Raw genomic sequence first — 19,152 nt, forward strand, 5'->3', positions numbered from 1 at the left:
TCGTCCATATACTAAATTAACTAAAACAAAAATTGTGCCTTGCTAAACCATACTAGATAGTTTTCTATTTTATATTTATATAAAATTTTTGAAACCTATGGCTTATAGAAAAAAAAAATTCTGTTAAATGTTTATTGGTCACTTTCTGTTTGGTATAATGAATCTCTAGGATGTGATCGACGGCTTTTGGTATATTACAACAAGATACGACACCATGGGACCATTATCGGTTGGGATAAAGATTTGTGATAGTAATCATGTTAAAGATTTGTCGCCGGAGTAGGAAGATTGGCACGATTAATAATAATGACAAAGCATGTTCTTTCAATCATCGTTGTATGCGAATCGAAAACAGTAATTATGGGATTATTTAATTCTATATTTTATGCGTATGCGCATACTTTCGGTTTCGTATTTCTCCATAAAGACGTTTCAAACAAATTATCTCATGAACTTCGAACATGATTTAAATAGAAAATTAGTACTATTGACCCCATTAGATAAAAAGAATAGGGATTTGTGTTGCTTCTCTATCCCTAAATCAACTCCTAGCTTAAATAGCATTAACTTCGTATCCCTCATTTACTATCTTCGCATGACACTAGTTTTTTCTGCTTACCTTCTTGCTACCTAACAGTGTCTTACCTAACAAAACTTTCAATCTCCCGGATCCCCCATCGCTTTCCTATTGTCTCTCATTCTCTCTCCTCTGTTGTTGTAGTAGAGAAAAAATAAAAACAAACACAAAATGCGCCTTTCCGAATTTGGCATAATAATAGAACCGCGCTCTCGTTGTCTGATGCTTATTTAATGTTCCATTTATTATTTTTACTAATGAAGCCTCGTCCAAGGATCGTGATTAATCGTCGTGGGCTCATCCCGTAGGAATCCGTGTCAAGAAAGTGTAGCCTTTTTGGCCATGTTAAACAAACACAACAAACGAATGTGGTGTATTAGTCCTGGCATTTTGCAGTCTTCTGTTATCTTTTTTTATGCGTTTTCACTGTCATTTTACGCACGACGGGGCAGTAGTAGGTAATAGTAATAAGAACAAGGTTCTAACAAAGTCGCTACTTGTTTAAAGAAAACGAAGCGAAGGCTAACCTTAAAGCCAAAATGCATACTACAAAATGGCCCCTGGCAATTAAAATGCAAAATGAATTCCCCATTCCTGTCGCTTGCCGTCTCTAACAATACGATTGTCTTTCCAACAATCATTCAAATTGTGCCATCTTGTACGGGATGATACTCGGTTCATGGTAGTGTGTTCGAGGAAGGTCCTGTGGGCGTCGTCGAGGAAGCGGAAGAAGTGGAAGAGGACGATGGTGACAGCGGAGAAGTCAATGGGGCGGATGCTGTCTTTGTACGTGCACCCGTATTATCAACATGCCCACATTCAACCGTAGCCTCAGTCGGTGCTGTCGATTCCGATGTGTTTGGAAGCGAGAAGAACAAATTGCGCAGAATGTGGGTGCGCGATTTTGGAGGCCCAATTGGTGGTTGCTCCTGGGAAGAATGGTCACTTATAGAGCTTGTGGATAGTGGGGACGATTCTAACGATTGCATTGGTTTCAATTCGTTCCTTTGATTCTGGACAGCCTCTGTATAACCGGTAGCGCAGACCCCTGCATTGAATGTCGCAAGAGTTGGTTTTTCTACCAAAATTGCCCTATTAATTGCCTCGTTTGATGAACAACTGCTGCTGCTTGACGCAATGGGTACTGCGGAAGATTTTGCTGCAAGGCTGGCATGTCGTACCGTAAACTCGGGAGATGGATCCAGAGAACAAGGCTGTGCTTTCTGCTGTACAAAAGATGTTGCTCCGGTTAAAAGTGTTGTCTGGGATTGTGCTGTTTTGCGCAAAGGTCCTGCACCAGCTGACGAGGAGCTTGACGTGACGACATGCTGACCCGTTGGTGTCTCCTCTTGCTCCAGTTCCTGCTCCAAGCTCACATTCTCCGGGATGTTGTACGAACCGGTTGTACTATCTACCGATAGATTGCGATGCTGACTGGAGCTGAGCTTGGGAATCAGCTTGCCGAAATTGATGCGCTTGTGCGCTGAAGACACACTGGTAGAATCAAAGTCATCCCGGAATGACCGCTCAGAGCTGCGGAAGGACCGTCCGCTGCCCAAACTTGCTTTATCAGCAGCTGTGTCCTGCAATATATCACAAATGTTTCGTAATTAAATTTCGCTAACCGATAGTTAGTGTACATTATGTTTTATATATCCACTTTATTTACCTGATCCGGCGGGATACTATACAAGAAATCACAGGAATCTTTCTTACTGTCAATAACGAATGACACGGTGTTGTCGAAGCGTACCCTTTCGGATGCGCCATCTTCGCTGAACGCACTGGACTCTGCCTGCTGTTTATAACTCAGGATTGATCCGGCCAATGCCTTGGTGGAGGCTGTATCATTCAGCGTGTTACCTGATTTTTCACTAACACATGTTACCGCAGAGGCCGTCTCCGAAGTGCTTACATCAGCCTGAACTTCCAACCGGTGTCTAATGAAGAATACGAAACACAGTAAGGGTTAAATTAAATATTAACTTTCTTTTTCTCTAGATGAACTGTTCTTACCCTGTAATGCTGCCGGCAAGAGCCGTGGTGGACGGGTTCGTTGCACCATACGCCGAATGTTGGCTTGAAACGCCAAGATGGCTTCCGCTGGCCACACTTAGGCTAACCTCTCCAATGCTAGTGGCTCCGATGCGTGAAACAGCATCAACACTGGCAGCGTCTTGTTTATTAGCATCGAAAGAAAAAAAAATATATATATATACATAATAATCAATCAATTACAAACATGAGACTTCGTTAAAGTATAATTATATCCCATTCTTACCATGGTTTCGGGAACCGTTGTCCTCTTCTTCATCAAATTCGAATTTTGTTCCCTCGCCACACCCTGCCCGACAAAGTGAGACAGGTACGACGCCATACACATAAAACAACAATATTGGCACACCAATGGCAACTGCTAATCCGGCAAGGACAGGCGAAACAATTACCTAAAAGAAAAAAAACATAATATTAATATTACGGTATAGCTTATAATGAAAATGTGATAAGAATAGCAGTACAAAATCAATTATTTCCAGAAAAACGAGTTTCACCTAGTTCTTGAGCTAGGCTCACAGAACCTCTGTATATTGAAAAACAAAGACTGATATAAACGAAGAAAAGCTATAACAATATTACATCTATTTAAACTGTGCTGTAACAACAGACAGATTTTTTCCAAAACATAGAATTGAATTTCTTAATGGAAGTAAATATTATAATTTCTAAACCCTATGAATGCACCTGTATTAACATTTTCCACATCACACCCACATATGGGATACAAATTATGTGTACCAGAGAAGAAAGTGGGAACAGCTTAAGCAAGCACCCGTTTTCAGTAAGCTTTTCCATTTTCCGTAATGTAGGTCATACTCGATTCGCTTCTGACGTCACTACGCTTATGTGAGAGGATTATGTTTTTCAAAGAAACTACCACATAGGGGAAAGGGATCGGTTTATATTTAGGAAGGAACAGTTCAGCAAGTCTAGTCTGGGACATTGCAAGCTTCTAGGAAAGGTTATGGTTACCATCTCTGTGCATATTTGTGCAGCTAAAAGGTGAAAGGCTTTTCGTTTCAAATGCAACCGGAAAGAGTAAGGTGCAAGCAGTTGACAGGAAAAAGGTAGTTAACCGCAACAAATAGCCGCAGGCTAAGATACATAGCTAACAAGCTATAATGGTTAGGTATGTTCTTGTTGACCAGCTAATCGTTACTAGCGTACTACATATCGACGATCATAGGCCCCTTTTTTATTGCCTTTAGCCAACTGCTATTTGATAGAGAAGGAAACTATCTTTTCACGCAGCAAAATGTCATAGGGAGCGAATCGCTAAAATATTCAACAGATGCTGCTTGAAAATCGTTTACTGGGTTAGAAAGTGAACACACATCAGTGATAAGCAAAGGACTTACGCGATAGACCATGGAAAACACATATCATCCTAGATAAAAAGCCACTTACTCTAAGCAGAAACCTAGCATGAGTTCGATCATCTTCTTATTTGCTATTTCGAAATATTAGGATGATCAATAACTAAACATTTATTTATTTTATGAACATTTTGCAATTAACTCCACTTTCATTATTTAACTATTATTAGTTAAATGATCTAGTTTTGTAATATTGAAATAGATCTGGCAAAAAATATAGGTATGAAACAAATCATTCACAGTATATTGCGTTGATTCATTCAATATTCATCGTCGAGTAAATGAGTTTCTTTTCAGCTTCAAATGATACGAAAAGTATGGCAGTTTGAATCACCAGCGGTACAGACCAACCAGACCGAACAGGAAATGGATTCCGTGCTGCCTTAAGCGAGTATCATCGATGCCAACACTCCATCCATGTAGCTTTTTAACTACACTTATCGGTGTTATTGAGTTGAACAACATTGTCGTTAACATATTCTTCAAATGTAATATCTACCGCCTTTTACATTTTCGTTTCACGGAAGACATCAATCATGCAATAATTAAGTTAAAAAATTAACCCCAACAAATCGAATTGCTTGCCAAATCACATGTGCAGGTGATTGCACATAGAACTTTTCAGCCAAACAAATTGGTATTAACATGCTGATAGTACTCAAGCAGTGTTCATACAGCAGATGGATTAAAAGGTTATCAGAACAGAAACATATTGAAGGTGCACATGTGATGGTTAACGCGACAGTTAGCAAATCCGTCCGTAAATTAAAGGAACAGAACTGGCAATATGGAACATTCTGTGACCAACCTAGATATTCGCCGATCGATTTCACTACAATCTCTCCGCCCTAAAACAACCTTACTGGTGAAGGCAAACACCGTAATGGGGATGAAATTGGTTGGAAAAATTTGATTTCAATTACGTATGATTGATTCTATACGCTCTACAGCGTTGGGCGTTTTGAATATATTATTTTTACATTGTAACAGCGAAGGAATGGAATCGTAAATAAATAACTTCGTAGTTGGCTACGAATATTAGAATATGAGTTATACTGTAGACAAAAATAACAGACAATATTTTATACAATAAGCTGTAACTTAAATTGAAAATAAGTGTAACATAAGAGTGCTGTACTAACGATGATTCATTAATACGTTTACACAAAAATTCGGGGTCAACGAAACCTCGTACCGGAAATGGCGTTACTTCTTTATCGGAAGGTGTGTCTTTGCACTAAAATATGGCAACACTTGTAGTCGAATCGGTCGTTGTAGGCAATTTTGGTGCCGCAAGGACCCTTCCACACAAGCCACATCACGCTGCATCTGTCTGTCAGTCTTGGATCCAATGCTTATTTTTAATGTTGTACACATTTGGGTTCTTCGTATGCTACCGTTGTTGTACTATGCTCGTACATACGACCAGATGACGACAATTGGAATCTCTCCAAAAAGCAAGAGCGCACTGTCTAGAGGAAAAACGAGAGAGCCACAATCATCTCTTATTACTAAATTTTCTAAACTGATACACTGGAAAACTCTCCCATCATGTGGGATATACACGAAATGTTCGACAAACAGAAACTCCTAGCTTTCATATAGCACATCGCTAAGAGAGAGAGAGAACTCTTTGCAGAATGCATGAGGGGCTAAACCATCTAGCATTACTAAAGCAAAAGAGAGTTTACTCCCATTTTCATTCACACAGTTGCTCCCAACATACATTTTACCAGCAGGAGCATAACCCAGTAATGTGCCGAGCCCTCGGTACAATGTATTAAGTGCTTTGCAGGCCAAATCGTAGACGTACGGCCAGTTGGAATGAAAGATTCGTCACGTTCGGATGTGTTTATCGTTGTCCACGTGTCGAACACCACTCTAAAGTCTGAATGACGACCGATGGCGAATCAGTTGTAACGACACTTTCGTCGGCGGAAGTAAAAATTCCAGTAAGGTGTAACAACCAATTGGTGGCTGTTGGAAGAACTGGAAGGACCGTGGAATTTATTCGATAATATTGTTCTGAGTTTGTTACAGAAACATAATTCGCTTTAGTGATTGTGTTACGGTGCTGCTTGGTGGTAAGAAGTTTCCATTTGGATGATTGAATCTGTTCGTTGCTTTTAGTATAAAAGTGCTCTGTTAAAAAAAAAAACCATTAACAATACCAATGTCCGGAATGACAATAGTGTGTGACAATGAAATGAAAATAGTGTAATACACACGTACACAAAACATGATTTAGAAACAGACGGACTTTCGGTGAAAAGATACTAACTTCCGCTGTAACACATATGAAGTGTAAAGGGGTCTGAACTGGGAGCAAACGTGCAATTATGTTCTGTGTTGGTACATTCTCTCCGTCTGATCAACAGCCAGCAAAACATATTATGTTGAGGTACAGTAACAAAGGAAGGTGTGCCGCCTATGAAAGATCTCCTCTCTGTCGCTCCCTCTCTTCAGTTAACGGAAAAGTATTACACGTTTTGTGTAGCACATTCCTATTGTCACGTTAGAACCATTACCGGCCAAGCTTGACTAAATATTTTAGAAGTTTTTCCACTCCATCCATTGTGTGTAATAATATTACAATGCACTGGTATTTTATCTTAAATTATAAAACTATAAAAATTCTTTTAAATCTGTGTGCAAATGAGCAATAGTGGCAATACGAACAATTATCATTTTTGTAAAGTTTTACGCCAAACCGACATTTAACTGATGTCAGTTCAGTTTCAGTTTATTATCAATAGCCTAATTGTCATTTCTCATCAGTTAAGGTAGAAATGTAGATACATTTTATAAAATATTGATGAATAACAGCGAGGCTCTACTCTACTGTCTATTTAAGCACAACATATCACATCAACTTACTTTTTGCTTTGACCAATTTTGACACTCATACTCCAGGTTGCTTAATTATTTGTCCCTAGCAAAAGCAGGATAGCATTGTATGAGGGAGTACAAAGTGAGAGCGAATGTTGTTTTCCTGCCACATAAGTTCAGTTTCTCTCGTTCTGATTTTTATTCCAATTTATTTGTCCTTGACCTAGAAATTCCTGGGCAATCGAGTCCTGCAGTCAGAAGAGTACATCCTCCGACAGGATATTCAAATTTTCGGTAAACATCTCGTACTATCAGTGCAAACGATAAACCAGAGAATATCTTGCCAAAAATAACATATTTGGAGTTTGTAAACCACGAAACATAAAAAAAGCATTTTATTGTCGGATATCTAAAGCACTGCTCAATACACCAGTAGGAAAATTACTATCGAAAGTACGCAAAAATAAAGATAAGAAATAGCATATCACCAATCGGGCACCCTATTTTAATTAAATATCGCTAGGGAAATAAAGAAGCTCAAGGATCTACTAAGGTCAATGATTCCAAGCGGATTATTTTCCAGAAATGAACTGGTTTCCGCTAGAATCTATTTATACGTTACCCGTCTAGGGGACAGACTTTGTCGTGCAACAGCATCGTGTTGTGCTTGTGCAAAACTGTACGTCCATATTTATTAATAGGGGTTTCTTCTTTTCATCATGTTTGCAGTCAATCGTGACCCACCCTTTACGAACAGTTGACTGGATATACTGCTATACTTCACAATCTTTAAAAAAGGTTAGATAACAAATTAACACCACAAAAATATCGTCGATAAGACACGGAAGGAAGAATAAAAACCAGAACACGATTCAACGATAATCATGTCAGATACAGAGGAAGATTCTACCTGTTCGGATAGCTGGCCCATCACGGAGGACTGGTTGATGGAAGTTCTTAAGAAACATCATGAGGTGCGTTCCGGCATAAAAATTACCGACTTTAAAGTGAAACAGGGCTGTCAGGATGGAGTGAATAATCTAAGCGATATTCTATCCGTATCCGTGGTGTATGAATTTGAAAGAGATGTCGGTGATGGAGTTGAACAATCCTTGGATATAGTCGTAAAATTGCTTCCGCAGGATCCATTCAGCCGTTACTTTGTAACAGAGGCTCAGTTTGACCTTAGGGAAATCAAGTTTTATACAAGTGTACGTATTCCTTGCAGACACGTTCATGGAAAACAATAATTAATCAAATGATTGTTTCTTTTCAATAATTTTACACAGATCCTTCCAGATCTAATGGCATTTCAAGAGCAGTACATCCCGAAAGAGCTCGGCAACATGGTGATATCAGTGCCAACCTGTTTCTATACGCAATATGCACCCATCGGAAACAATACTACCACGTCTCTTAGCAGTCCCGATTCAACAGAGAGCATACTAGTGCTCGAGGACATGCGATCTCTTGGTTACAAAGGGGCTAACTTTACAACGGGACTTTCCCTCGGCCAAACTGAAGCGGCCATTCGCGCCATCGTAACAGTACACGCCCTGTCCCTGGGACTTAAGATAAAAAAGAAAGTTGATCTTAACGAAAAGTATCCGGTAAGTAATACTTTTCAATGTTGGACATAACCTTCATGTTTGTTAAGATTTCAATTTTGGATGCTTTACATGTGGTTTTCAGTTTCTTTTCCAAACGACACGAGCAACCGAGAGCTATCAACAGTTAGTGGAACAAGGAATGCCTCAACTAACGAAATTCCTTGAACAGAAACCTGGGTTTGAAAATGAACTAAAAGCGCTCAGCAAGATTCGTCCGAAAACGAAGCTGCTTATAGAAACATTGCTCCAACCTATCGAACCCATGGGGCTGATCACACACACGGATTTCTGGTGCAATAATTTGTTGTTCCGCAGCGAACCGGACGATGAGCGCACCGACAGTTGCACCATACTTGACTGGCAAATGGTAACGTACAGCCGTCCAACGAATGATCTTGCCTTGTTGCTGATATCGTCCATTCCGTCCAACACGCGACGCCAGCACACGTCCCGACTGCTTGACCTCTACTATGGGGCTCTCAAATCCTACTGCCTTAAGATGGACGTTGATATTGAGGCGGATCTCGGATACAGTCGTAACAAAATGGAATGCGAGTATCGGCAGTCGCTATTGCTTGCGTTACTATTATGCATCGGTTCGGTAGATATCGCTATTGGTAATCCGACTGCGGAGCAGCGGCTTCTAGATGTTTTGCGGGACTTTTACGAGGAAGGTATCCTGAGTCTCGAGGGATATGTTTAAAACAGAACTTCCCGTTACATGTTTTTCCAAACATTCAAAGAAAGTTTACGAACAAAACATAAGCGTTCATGTTCTACCAAATCGCACACACAACCATCTTGAAAAGACAGACACGTTGCTACACACTAATTCAGAGGTCACGATGTCAGCCGCTTGAAGAATGAAATATTAATTCTAGAAATTTCGTTGCAAAACTTTTACTACCGAACTTTTCATTTGAAAATTATTGCCTCTACAGCCTGTCTCTATAATTTTAATTAAGCTTCTGCGTTACATGACAGAAAAAACCAAACAAATCGGAAACAGAACTTGCAAATGCACACAAGCGTACAGCTATTTCAATTTTACTGCAGGGTTGGTGGATTGGTATGCTTAAGCGCATATTCAAGACACCGGAAAATGCTTTTAATAAAGAACATCCGATAAGGCAATTCAAATGTTTAAATAAAGTGTTAATTACAAAACCATCATACTGAATATTGCATGTTGAGCCATAAATCATGTGTGAATATCACATCGGCATTATTTTATTTCTCTCTCTTCTTGGCTTTAACGACCTTACAAGGTCACGCCGGCCATTTGTGGCTTACTAGACTTATTTTATACCACGTAGCCGGATAGTCAGTCCTTGCTACGAGGGGACGGTCCGGATGGGATTTGAACCCGGTCCTGCCGTGTGGAAGGGCGCCGTTTATCACATGCTTGTGGTTATTATTATTATTACATGCCCCGGTTATTATTATTATTTTATTTATAGTTTGTATAGAGGGACAGCGAAAATAAAAGAGTAAATGAAATGTTCATATTCATTGATATGTAATTTGCTACTTAATCTTTATGTTATTATCATATATTTAATCTATATGAACGGGAAAATGAATCTATTTTAGTATTGATAATTAGTAGCAATTCTAAAACTTTCATTCATTAAAATAAAACAGTTTGGTGAATGTTATACGCAAAAACAGATCAAAATTCAATTAAATGAAAGGAAACGTTTGTATATCTAGATACTTATACAAAAAAATAATCGAAAAGGTGAAAAAATGCAATTTTCTGTACATAAAACAGATTTCTGAATATAATTTTAAAAAAGAAAATAGAAACAAAATAATATTATATTATTTTTTTAAATTGTTGAATTGTTTTCATATGTTTTCATATCCAATTTTTCCCCTCATTGTTTTTGTTAAGTATTCAACAACTTTATGAAAGCTTATATTCAAGTGTTATAGTGTTCTTCTTCTCGAGGTAATGTCATGATACGACACAGGAATACAACGTTCATGGTATTCCCGTTTTACTTCGAGGTTGTGGCTAGGATCCACTACCCCTAAAGGTTCAAGGACCGACTGCCAAAGGCCATGGCTCTATGCTTTGCGTTTTAGTGGCAATGTATCAACTTTTTCACAAAACAGAACCAGCACTGAATCCTAGCTGTGACGGCCTTCTGTTTTCAGAACTTGCAATCCAGTTAACGAAAATTTCAAAGTAAAAGGATGCTCAGACATAATCGGCCAGGACCTAGGTTGTCCCACGAAGAAAAATCGTATTGGTATACGTGGCTCAGAATATGTATATGTAAATGAAATTGTCTTTCGTCAAGTGTTTGCGTATAAAATGTTTTGAATTTGATTTCAAGTCAAAATCCTCGGTTCAATCATGTATAGAAATAATGTATCTACATCTGTATTTTTTGCATAATATCTATCTTATTTTGCCCCTGTCTCGGTAATCTACAACAAAAACATCTTAATTACTTTTGACAACCCCGTTTTCAACAGATATGTTGTTAGATATTTTCTATTAATTGTTTTTTAGCACATCACTACCCGTTAGTACACCGGCTCAGTAACCATTTTACCATCAAGCTCGTCTCCCCATGTATAATGTATCCTTTTTGTAATACTATCATAATGTGGTACATTTATCGGAATATAATGAACACTTACCGATGCCGTTACTCCTCCCAGAACGGCAAAATTGCGCTTGTGCTTGCCAGCTGATTTGTAGCGAGTATGTATCTTTCGTCCAACCCATACAGGAATCCCTACAAATATAGAACATTTTTTATTAATCTAAAAGGTCGCCAAAATGCTCGACCATCAGCAATCTGCTTACCAATAATCATCGCTGGTACGGCAATACCTGCCACTAGAGCAATTCCTAGTGGAGCGCCCACCAGAGTTCCGAGCTGCCAAAGTAATTTCTTTTTTCGTGACCATGGTTTTTTCCCCCAGAACGTACATCCTGAAGGGCTAAGATAGTGAAGATCGCTGATTTCCTTCATGCACAGCCAGCAAAACTCTGAACCACAGATAGCGCACACCATGTGATTGCATGAACCATCATCCATCTTCACTATAAGCACCTGACAACGCGGACAGGGTTTAATTTCGTCTTCTGCAAATTTGAAAGGAAAACGTAAAAATATAAAACAAACACGATGTAAGAGCAGTTCAACTAATGGCGTCATTCGTGGAGAAACAAAGAAATATTGATAGGAGTACAACAGAGAAAAGGGGAAGCTACAAATCATATTTCGATATCGGAATAATACAGTGGAAGGAAAATAGAAAAGAGGAGCCAAGTTGAGAAATCTTACTATGTTGTGAATTTTTTCTAATACTACCGGACAGGGCGCGCGTTGGACTTTGCCGGGAAGCACGGGCCGCATCGCAGGTTTGATCGGGATGCCACTCCGCCTTGCAATGATAGCAAAACTGTACGTCACATCCTGGCCGCTGACAACATATTCTTGGACAGGAGGCACATCCGGTAGCGATGACTGCATATGTGCAATCAGGTCCTGGACACCAACGCGAATCTGGATCGGACAATAATACCCGTCGAACCATAAAATCCTCATACTTTGTGATGGCCGTTGGGAACGCCTTAAGAAGCGCTTGAATGTCAGTCGGGTGCATCGAATCCGAACATTGTGGACAGCTGATATCCGTGCGCGATTCTGAGATCTGGATCATCAGATAATTTTCCAGGCAAGCTCGACATGCATAGTGTTTGCAATTCAGTAGCGGATAGTACTCGTCGCTTGAGGGTAACACGTCATAGCACAGCGGACACTCGTCGGGTACTTTTCCGGCTGTGGACGATGCATTTGTTCCGGTACCCCCGGCCGCACTAGAGCTTCCGCCTTTGCTGTGCAGACTATGCGAAGATTTGTGGCTGCTAGGAGTGAGTTTCGAGTTCGCTGTTCCACGATCTAGATTACCCGGCGAGTTTGCTGAATGTTGCGAAGATGCGTCGGAATTGTGCTGAAATAAAATATATGTTTAATTACGAATGTGGCAATATTAATAGAAAAAAGGGAGAACAGTAGCATTATCTTATATTTGATGCAGTTGAGCATTTGATTGGAATATTAATAGATATTGGTCTAATATAACTTGACGGCATTGACATGCCTGAAACAAATGCGTTTCTAAATTTAATATTTCTGCTTATTATGCTTGATGTTTAAAAACAAATACATATAAAATAATACACTAACTTTTCAAACAATTTTAAAACAGTGCATATTAAACATACAAACAATGCTCGGGATCCAACAACGATTTAATATAGGAATCAAAGAGTTAACCAATACATCTGACCGTGCTATCTTATCAACTGTTGCGACTATCTTCCACATGATTAGAATTTCAGTTTACCAAAACAAATACAATCCATTCTGCTCACCTTATTACTGCTATGGCCTGAAGATCCAGTCTTATCATGCTTTCCGCCCCCGTTGGAACCGCTCCCATGTCCACCATTTCCTCCACTATTACTGCCCCCTTTTTCTGCGTCGCACAGCCTCTGACCGAGCGGTGGGCTACCTCGAGCCGCTCTTGCACTTTGAAGCAATAATCGCCGCAGAGGGAAGTTCAAGTTGAAGGTATTTCGACTTGTGCCGCGCATTTTGTCGCATCTAAACACTCCCACTGCACTGGCGAAGTAAATGTCACTCAAACACACATATCCACGATTCAGATGGAAGATCTATTGTTTCTATCTAATATTAGTCAGTACACCTTTCATGCATCAAGCTCAATAACGATGATGCTGCAGTGCATTTGCCGCTATATTCGTGGTCGAATAATGTACTGTTGCTCTATACGGTATGCTATTCCAAAACTCACGCATGCAATGAGGTAACCAACAAGAAGTTCAGTTTAGATTAGAACAATCCAATAATAGAACTACTCCACAATGCTAATAAACGCATAATGCGCTATCGTCACTTATTAGATCCAATCAATTGGTTTCTACTACACTATTAATAAAAGAATGTTCATTTGCACTGCGTATTATAGTTTTTGAAAAGATTTCAAGATAACGCTTCCGTGTGATTCAAGTGCAAAAACGAAGCTGCCAATTCAGACAGTGGAAAATCTGGAAAGATACAAAATATAGTAATTATTATAATAGCAAACCTTAGTACGTGTTTTTGATTATTTATGAAGTACTGCTTATAAAAATAATAATTTATGAAGTTGTTAATCATGATTGCTTCAGCTCTTTTAACTTTGCGTTTCGAAGAAATAAACCTAAAATAACAACGATTTTGCCCAACAATCAAACAAACCGGTTAAAAAACGTATCTTACACATACCTTCCCCTAAAGCTTAATTTATGTAATTGCATTTCATTAAATACACAATGTGACATGATTTTTTTGCTTAATTTCAAATCTTTTTCATGTTAAAATGATTTTTTTAAAGCTTCTGTCGAATGAAAAAAGCTCCATCAGAAACTGACGTCAATAACGAAATGGGACAAAGAAACGAGCGAACAACCAATAATGGTGCAAAAATTGTAAGTTCGATTAATGGGATCTAGATTTTTATGATCAAAAATTTAAAATTAAAAACGGTACTCAAATCTAGTCAATGTAAAAACTTTGAGAAACGAAAAGGCAACCAAATCAGGCTGTATGAGTCTCATGCTTTAATTAATGGGCCAATCAATCAATCCTATGTGTCGAACCGACGATCATTGTCCAAAATGGCGCTAGTTACTTCGTGCCCCACCGTACAAATGAACGATCGAATTCACTAATCAAGCAAGTAACGTTCGCCAGCGTTTCGAACAGATCGCGATCGTGCATCGTTTGCCTTTGCTACTGTTGGGCTCCGTAGGTGACGAGTCACGGTAATAGAGGATGGGTGTACTAAAAGAAAAAAATTAGAGGGTTAGAGCACTTGAACTTGCATTTGTTTTGAAATGTCACTAAGGTCACAAACGACCAAGTACACATGCCCAAGACACACAAACACATAGAAGGGAGCATGTCATTGCCATCGAGCTTTCATTTGAAAGAATTTGGTGTGCAAACCAATCGAAAGCAAATTGCCGCTACAGGTCAATTTCAACCTCTCTTTTGCAATGTTTTTCACTCATCGTTCGTTTGACTGTAACGACCGAACCAGACATGACGACGCATTCTTAAACGTTCGAATGCCTGCGTATGCTTTGTTACTTCTTCAAGCTTAATTTATTTGCGCACAACGATCACCTTCACACAGCGACCAAACTTTATCACACAGAAAATTGTCCGTTGCCATTCAACCGTGCCGTAACAGATGAAGGTTAATCAATGCTGTGGCGAACGCAGGTGTGTCTTTGTATATGTTTTCGAACGGGTGGAGTGACTACAATCTACAATGTGGGTGTCAGAAAATTTTCATCACACGATCCACCCCCTTGTATACAATTTTGCGACCATCTACAACGAACTACTCTACCTGACGGTCCCTCCATGGCTCCATGACATACGGGTGAATGATAAGCGACGCGATTTATTTTGTAGTTTCGTAGCTCAACCAACGCGGTACAAGCAAGTGATCACACATACTTGATCGTCGATTTGCTTCGTCTATTGAGTTGCAACGACAGCATGGGGATCCCCTGTAAACCGACATCCATGTCGATGCACGTGGCCATGGATCGTGTCACACCATCACCGACATATTCTCGTCGTTTGAATATGTCGGTAAGGTGCAGTCACAGTGCATTCCCATCGTGTTTTACTTTGGGAGGTTTCTCCTCCGATCCATGGGTGAGAGTTTTAGGCGTAGTGCTGAGCTGGGAATGTGCGTGCGCGGTTTGGCGAGTATGAAAATAACCATACTGGTAAAGCAAACTTGTCTTCCCTCCATCAAACGACAGCATAACGTTCGAGAACATTTACTTTGAAAAATAAAAACTATAGCTTCGTGTACGTATTAGCTGCAATGCCACACAGAATCACAATACCTATATTGAAACATAATTGATTCGAATAACAAATTTGATCACAAGTTAAATTATGTTGAAACGCTTAGATTATAAACAATAACGACGAAATAGAAAATATTATAATATGCACGATCAAGTAAAGATTATTATTGTTGTTTAGCATTAACTAAGATCAGTAATATGGATGATGATTTTAAAATGTGCCTTCTCCTTTTGTGACGATACAATCTAACTTAAACAGTTATTGGCCTACGCCATTACTAGCTTCCCATGACTTTATTTACCCGTAGCAGGATAGAGAGTCATGCGTACGAGAATTTGGCTCGGATGCGATTTAATTCCCAGTCCTGTCGTGTAGAAATCGGTGCCGTTACCATCTCTTTTTATCGGGGAAAAAATTATCCCTTCATTCAACTTAATTAATTGTAGCAATACGGCCAGGCCGTTCTTTATGAATAAAAAAAAAACTTAATTAATTGTTCAAAAATTTGGCGAAATAAAACAAAAACATTAACCACCTGATTCCGGTCCCACTTTGAATTTCACCACGCAGTGCATTTCAATGCACTTTAATGAACCGTGGCTGAATTGAATATGATCGTTACCGTTCACAACTATTCTTACGCTTCCGGGCCCTGTTTGCATAGTACAATGTCAGCGTACTACCACCATTGGATGATAGATGAAAACACCAGCAATCTTTTTTTTTCTCTTCTGTAACTGAACAAGTCTGGTGCAGAACCGGTTTTTGCACACTGATTTAAAAACATCACCCGTCACAACGGCAACGGATGGCTTTTACGCCGAATCGCCACAACGAAGAAATCGAAAGTAAAGGAAACCCATTCGAAGCTCACGCCATTTTGCCTGTTCGATCGTAACGACACTCAAGTGCAGCATTGACCAAGGCGACTGCTACACACTAAAGTCTGGTACTCCCGTCTTGGGCAAAATGGAAGCTTTTGCTAGTTGCAGCTAGTAAGAGGACGTGTTGACAGGAGAGAAAGTGATCGAATCTGCTATGGCTGTTGTTCAATTGCCTTTTTTTTTTAAAGCAACATGTGGCGTGTCTTATATACTCTATTTTATACACTATTTCATATATTTTTGTTTGCGAGCAAATACAATCCGCTGTGCTTCTGGTGGATGCTTGCGAGATATAATATAATCAGGATTTTACCCAAATATTTTACTATATCGCTTAGAACACACACAAACACACGACTAAGTTGGACCCTGTTGTCCTGTTGACAGTTAGTTTCGTTGCGGACGCGTCCAGACAAAAAAAAATGCTCCCAGGAACGAATGACTGTCGTACATCCATCCAGCCGTGGGTGATTGCTGTTATAATCAAAGCAAATTGATTGCAGATAATTGAGGAAATTGGGCCAACTTGGGCTTGGACGACGCTAGCTCGAACTCGTTCCCTGACCATGATACGCTTTGTGCCTTGCGACGTAATCAACGTTACGCGTGGCAGCACGCAGAGCATTAATGCGCATCATCATCATCATATGCGTCATATAACGCTGAAGCATCGTAGCAGGACGAATGGCAACAACCAGCAATATTGCAGTAACGACAGTTTCGGCACTTAGCAACTACTATCAAGGGATGTAATAGACTTCAATGCAAACGATCTTGGTGATGTGTTTTGTCGCATAGACGCATAGGCAGAACACTAAGTATGTAAATGACCTTCAATTAGCATATTTTAACTCCAATGTTTCGTTGGCTTACAAATAAGAAAGCAAAATAGATAATTAATTAGAAAAGCAAAAATCTCCTGCAACAAGCAATGTTCAATCGTATGATAGTGAGTTATGGTTGATAAGCTACAAGTGAAACTGAGTTACCACACTACAAATGAGCTCGAAATCCTGATGGAATTTTCAAACAATTTAAATATGACACCTCTTACGTTTGCTTAAGTTTGTCGTCCATTGACATCCACCGTTACATCTGTGTTGATCGTGTACATAAAACACTAACCTTTCTCCTCAACCTCTTGTTGATCAGTTGGTTGGTAAGTAGCATAGTGGACGAACACCATTCTTCGTCTCATCTTCTTTTCTGCGTTTTGCTGAAGGGATTGTAGTACTAAAGAAGGACGTAATGAAAACCAGCTCATCCACTGACAACATCATCATCGTGAACCGAAGAACAATGGTTCAAACGAGCGACCCCAACAACAGCAGATTGCATCACAGACTCACCACTCTCTCTCTCTCTCTCTCTCTCTTTTGCTCTTTATTTCGCCCTCTCTCTCTCTCTCTTAGACTGGCTGGTGGTGACTCTGGAGCACAGTTTATCTTTTTAACAACTCGTTCGAGTTCGTCGCTCAATGTTATGTCTTGGAAATCGTTGAGACACACTGTGCCACTCTTAAATTGTGCTGACCACGAACGAAAGGAATATGGTTGATCAATACGTAAACTTTCCATTATATTTTTTTGTTATGGGTATGGTTCATCATATCGTTTGGTCGATAAATTGATTTTTAATGAAGGACAGCAGTTTGGACATATTTTTTAAACAGGCTGTGGATTTTTTTTATAATTCTTAATGTCCAATATTCCTTAGCAATGGTTTCGAAAAAATGATTTACAAAAATTATTACAGCTTTTAACGCTTTTAAAACACTGGTTAGTGTGTTTCCTACCACTCCACCCTGATTTGATAATATGGGAGGAACAGGTTACCTGTGCCATGTTTTAACCCACTGAGCCACATTTTGACGTCATTCCCACTCCGGTATGTAGTCGACCAGGCACTAAATCAATCCACAACAGCAACAACGCAAACTGATTACGTCGATACGATGGCTAAGTATCAGGTTTGCGTTAAACTTTTGCACAGATGAAATCAACATACCTTCCACAAAGCTGCAATGAAACACAACAACAACAATGCTGCAACAAAAAAAAACAAAAGATGGAATGCTCTACTAGTTCGTAGGAATGATGAACAAAAAGACTTATGCTAGTCGCCCAGAAACATAGGGTAAGCATTTTTCTTCGCTTAGCATTAAAAGGCAAGGAAAACTCAGCATAACATTTACGGTTACGACAACACGCCAACGCGACCCGGAGCGGTAAGTAAGCTGGTGTAGCAATTGTGTCGCTTCACTGCTAGGATTTGTCATGGAAGGTAAATTAAATGTGAGAAATTACAACAAAACCCGTTAAGTTGCACAATTTGCATTCGGAATGCTGAAACTTATGCAGCTTCATCTCATTAAAGCCAGGTATTTGAGGAAGCAAAAACAATAGTTAAATTACATTTCATGAAGTGCATTTTATAACTAACCAAAACAAAAAACGTTACCAAATCGGCACGTGATTGATTGAGCTTTTACTACCAACACCGAAACATTGATTCTCGCATTCTTTTTGCGCCACAGTCCGGATGATTTGCATCGCTCAGCAAAGGCATGCGTCCTTGACCGATACGCCGCGCGTTCCGGGGCTTCTTTTCCTGCTTGCATGTTTCTTCCTGCTAAGATTGCCTCAATAATCTGCTCAGATGATAATCGGCGCGCGGGACGCCCTCATGCTGCCCGGCATAGTTCATTCTCTAACATGCATTGTACACATAGCAGATGAGGGCAGGCGTTGTACAGTTTATTGTTTACGATCGTTCGCGACTGGCCGGATAGTTGAAGGCCGATCAAAACGAAGCACACCGATGTGGAAGGCTTTGACTCACTTCAATGAAAGCGACGACGATGTTCTGCCTCTGTACCGGCAACTGCAGCAG

At 39.7% G+C, this 19,152-nt stretch overlaps 2 protein-coding genes across 4 annotated transcripts; one reads left to right on the forward strand and one right to left on the reverse strand.

Moving 5' to 3' along the window:
* Positions 1 to 358: 358 nt before the first annotated feature.
* On the reverse strand, positions 359 to 13,173 carry LOC125760670 (E3 ubiquitin-protein ligase RNF19A-like). 2 transcript variants are annotated; one of them, XM_049421035.1, is made up of 8 exons: positions 12,853 to 13,173; positions 11,786 to 12,428; positions 11,275 to 11,556; positions 11,106 to 11,203; positions 2,859 to 3,024; positions 2,594 to 2,753; positions 2,247 to 2,517; positions 359 to 2,160 (listed from the first exon to the last, which is right to left on the reverse strand). In XM_049421035.1, the coding sequence occupies exons 1-8, from the start codon at positions 13,072 to 13,074 to the stop codon at positions 1,255 to 1,257; spliced, it is 2,748 nt and encodes a 915-aa protein (XP_049276992.1). In that variant the 5' UTR covers positions 13,075 to 13,173; the 3' UTR covers positions 359 to 1,254. The 2 variants fall into 2 exon arrangements, with proteins under 2 accessions (XP_049276992.1, XP_049276991.1); XM_049421034.1 differs by having other exon boundaries at positions 11,759 to 12,428.
* LOC125760685 (uncharacterized) lies at positions 5,767 to 9,630 on the forward strand. Of its 2 annotated transcripts, none has more exons than XM_049421054.1 (4): positions 5,767 to 6,412; positions 7,570 to 8,051; positions 8,130 to 8,450; positions 8,533 to 9,630. In XM_049421054.1, exons 2-4 carry the CDS (start codon positions 7,725 to 7,727, stop codon positions 9,151 to 9,153), a joined length of 1,269 nt encoding a protein of 422 aa, XP_049277011.1. In that variant the 5' UTR covers positions 5,767 to 6,412; positions 7,570 to 7,724; the 3' UTR covers positions 9,154 to 9,630. The 2 variants fall into 2 exon arrangements, with proteins under 2 accessions (XP_049277011.1, XP_049277012.1); XM_049421055.1 differs by having other exon boundaries at positions 5,767 to 6,095.
* Positions 13,174 to 19,152: the final 5,979 nt, after the last annotated feature.

This window comes from Anopheles funestus, chromosome 2RL, assembly GCF_943734845.2.
Source record: "Anopheles funestus chromosome 2RL, idAnoFuneDA-416_04, whole genome shotgun sequence".
Taxonomy (NCBI): Eukaryota; Metazoa; Arthropoda; class Insecta; order Diptera; family Culicidae; genus Anopheles; species Anopheles funestus.

Bases quoted from the DNA above. Each gene is read 5' to 3' on its own strand.
- LOC125760685 (XM_049421054.1), top strand. From the start codon at position 7,725: ATGTCAGATACAGAGGAAGATTCTACCTGTTCGGATAGCTGGCCCATC. The intron at 8,052-8,129 runs GTACGTATTCCT...AATTTTACACAG, and splicing joins AAATCAAGTTTTATACAAGT to ATCCTTCCAGATCTAATGGC. The intron at 8,451-8,532 runs GTAAGTAATACT...TGTGGTTTTCAG, and splicing joins ATCTTAACGAAAAGTATCCG to TTTCTTTTCCAAACGACACG.
- LOC125760670 (XM_049421034.1), bottom strand. From the start codon at position 13,074: ATGCGCGGCACAAGTCGAAATACCTTCAACTTGAACTTCCCTCTGCGG. The intron at 11,204-11,274 runs GTAAGCAGATTG...CTATATTTGTAG, and splicing joins CGTACCAGCGATGATTATTG to GGATTCCTGTATGGGTTGGA. The intron at 2,161-2,246 runs GTAAATAAAGTG...GATATATTGCAG, and splicing joins ATAGTATCCCGCCGGATCAG to GACACAGCTGCTGATAAAGC.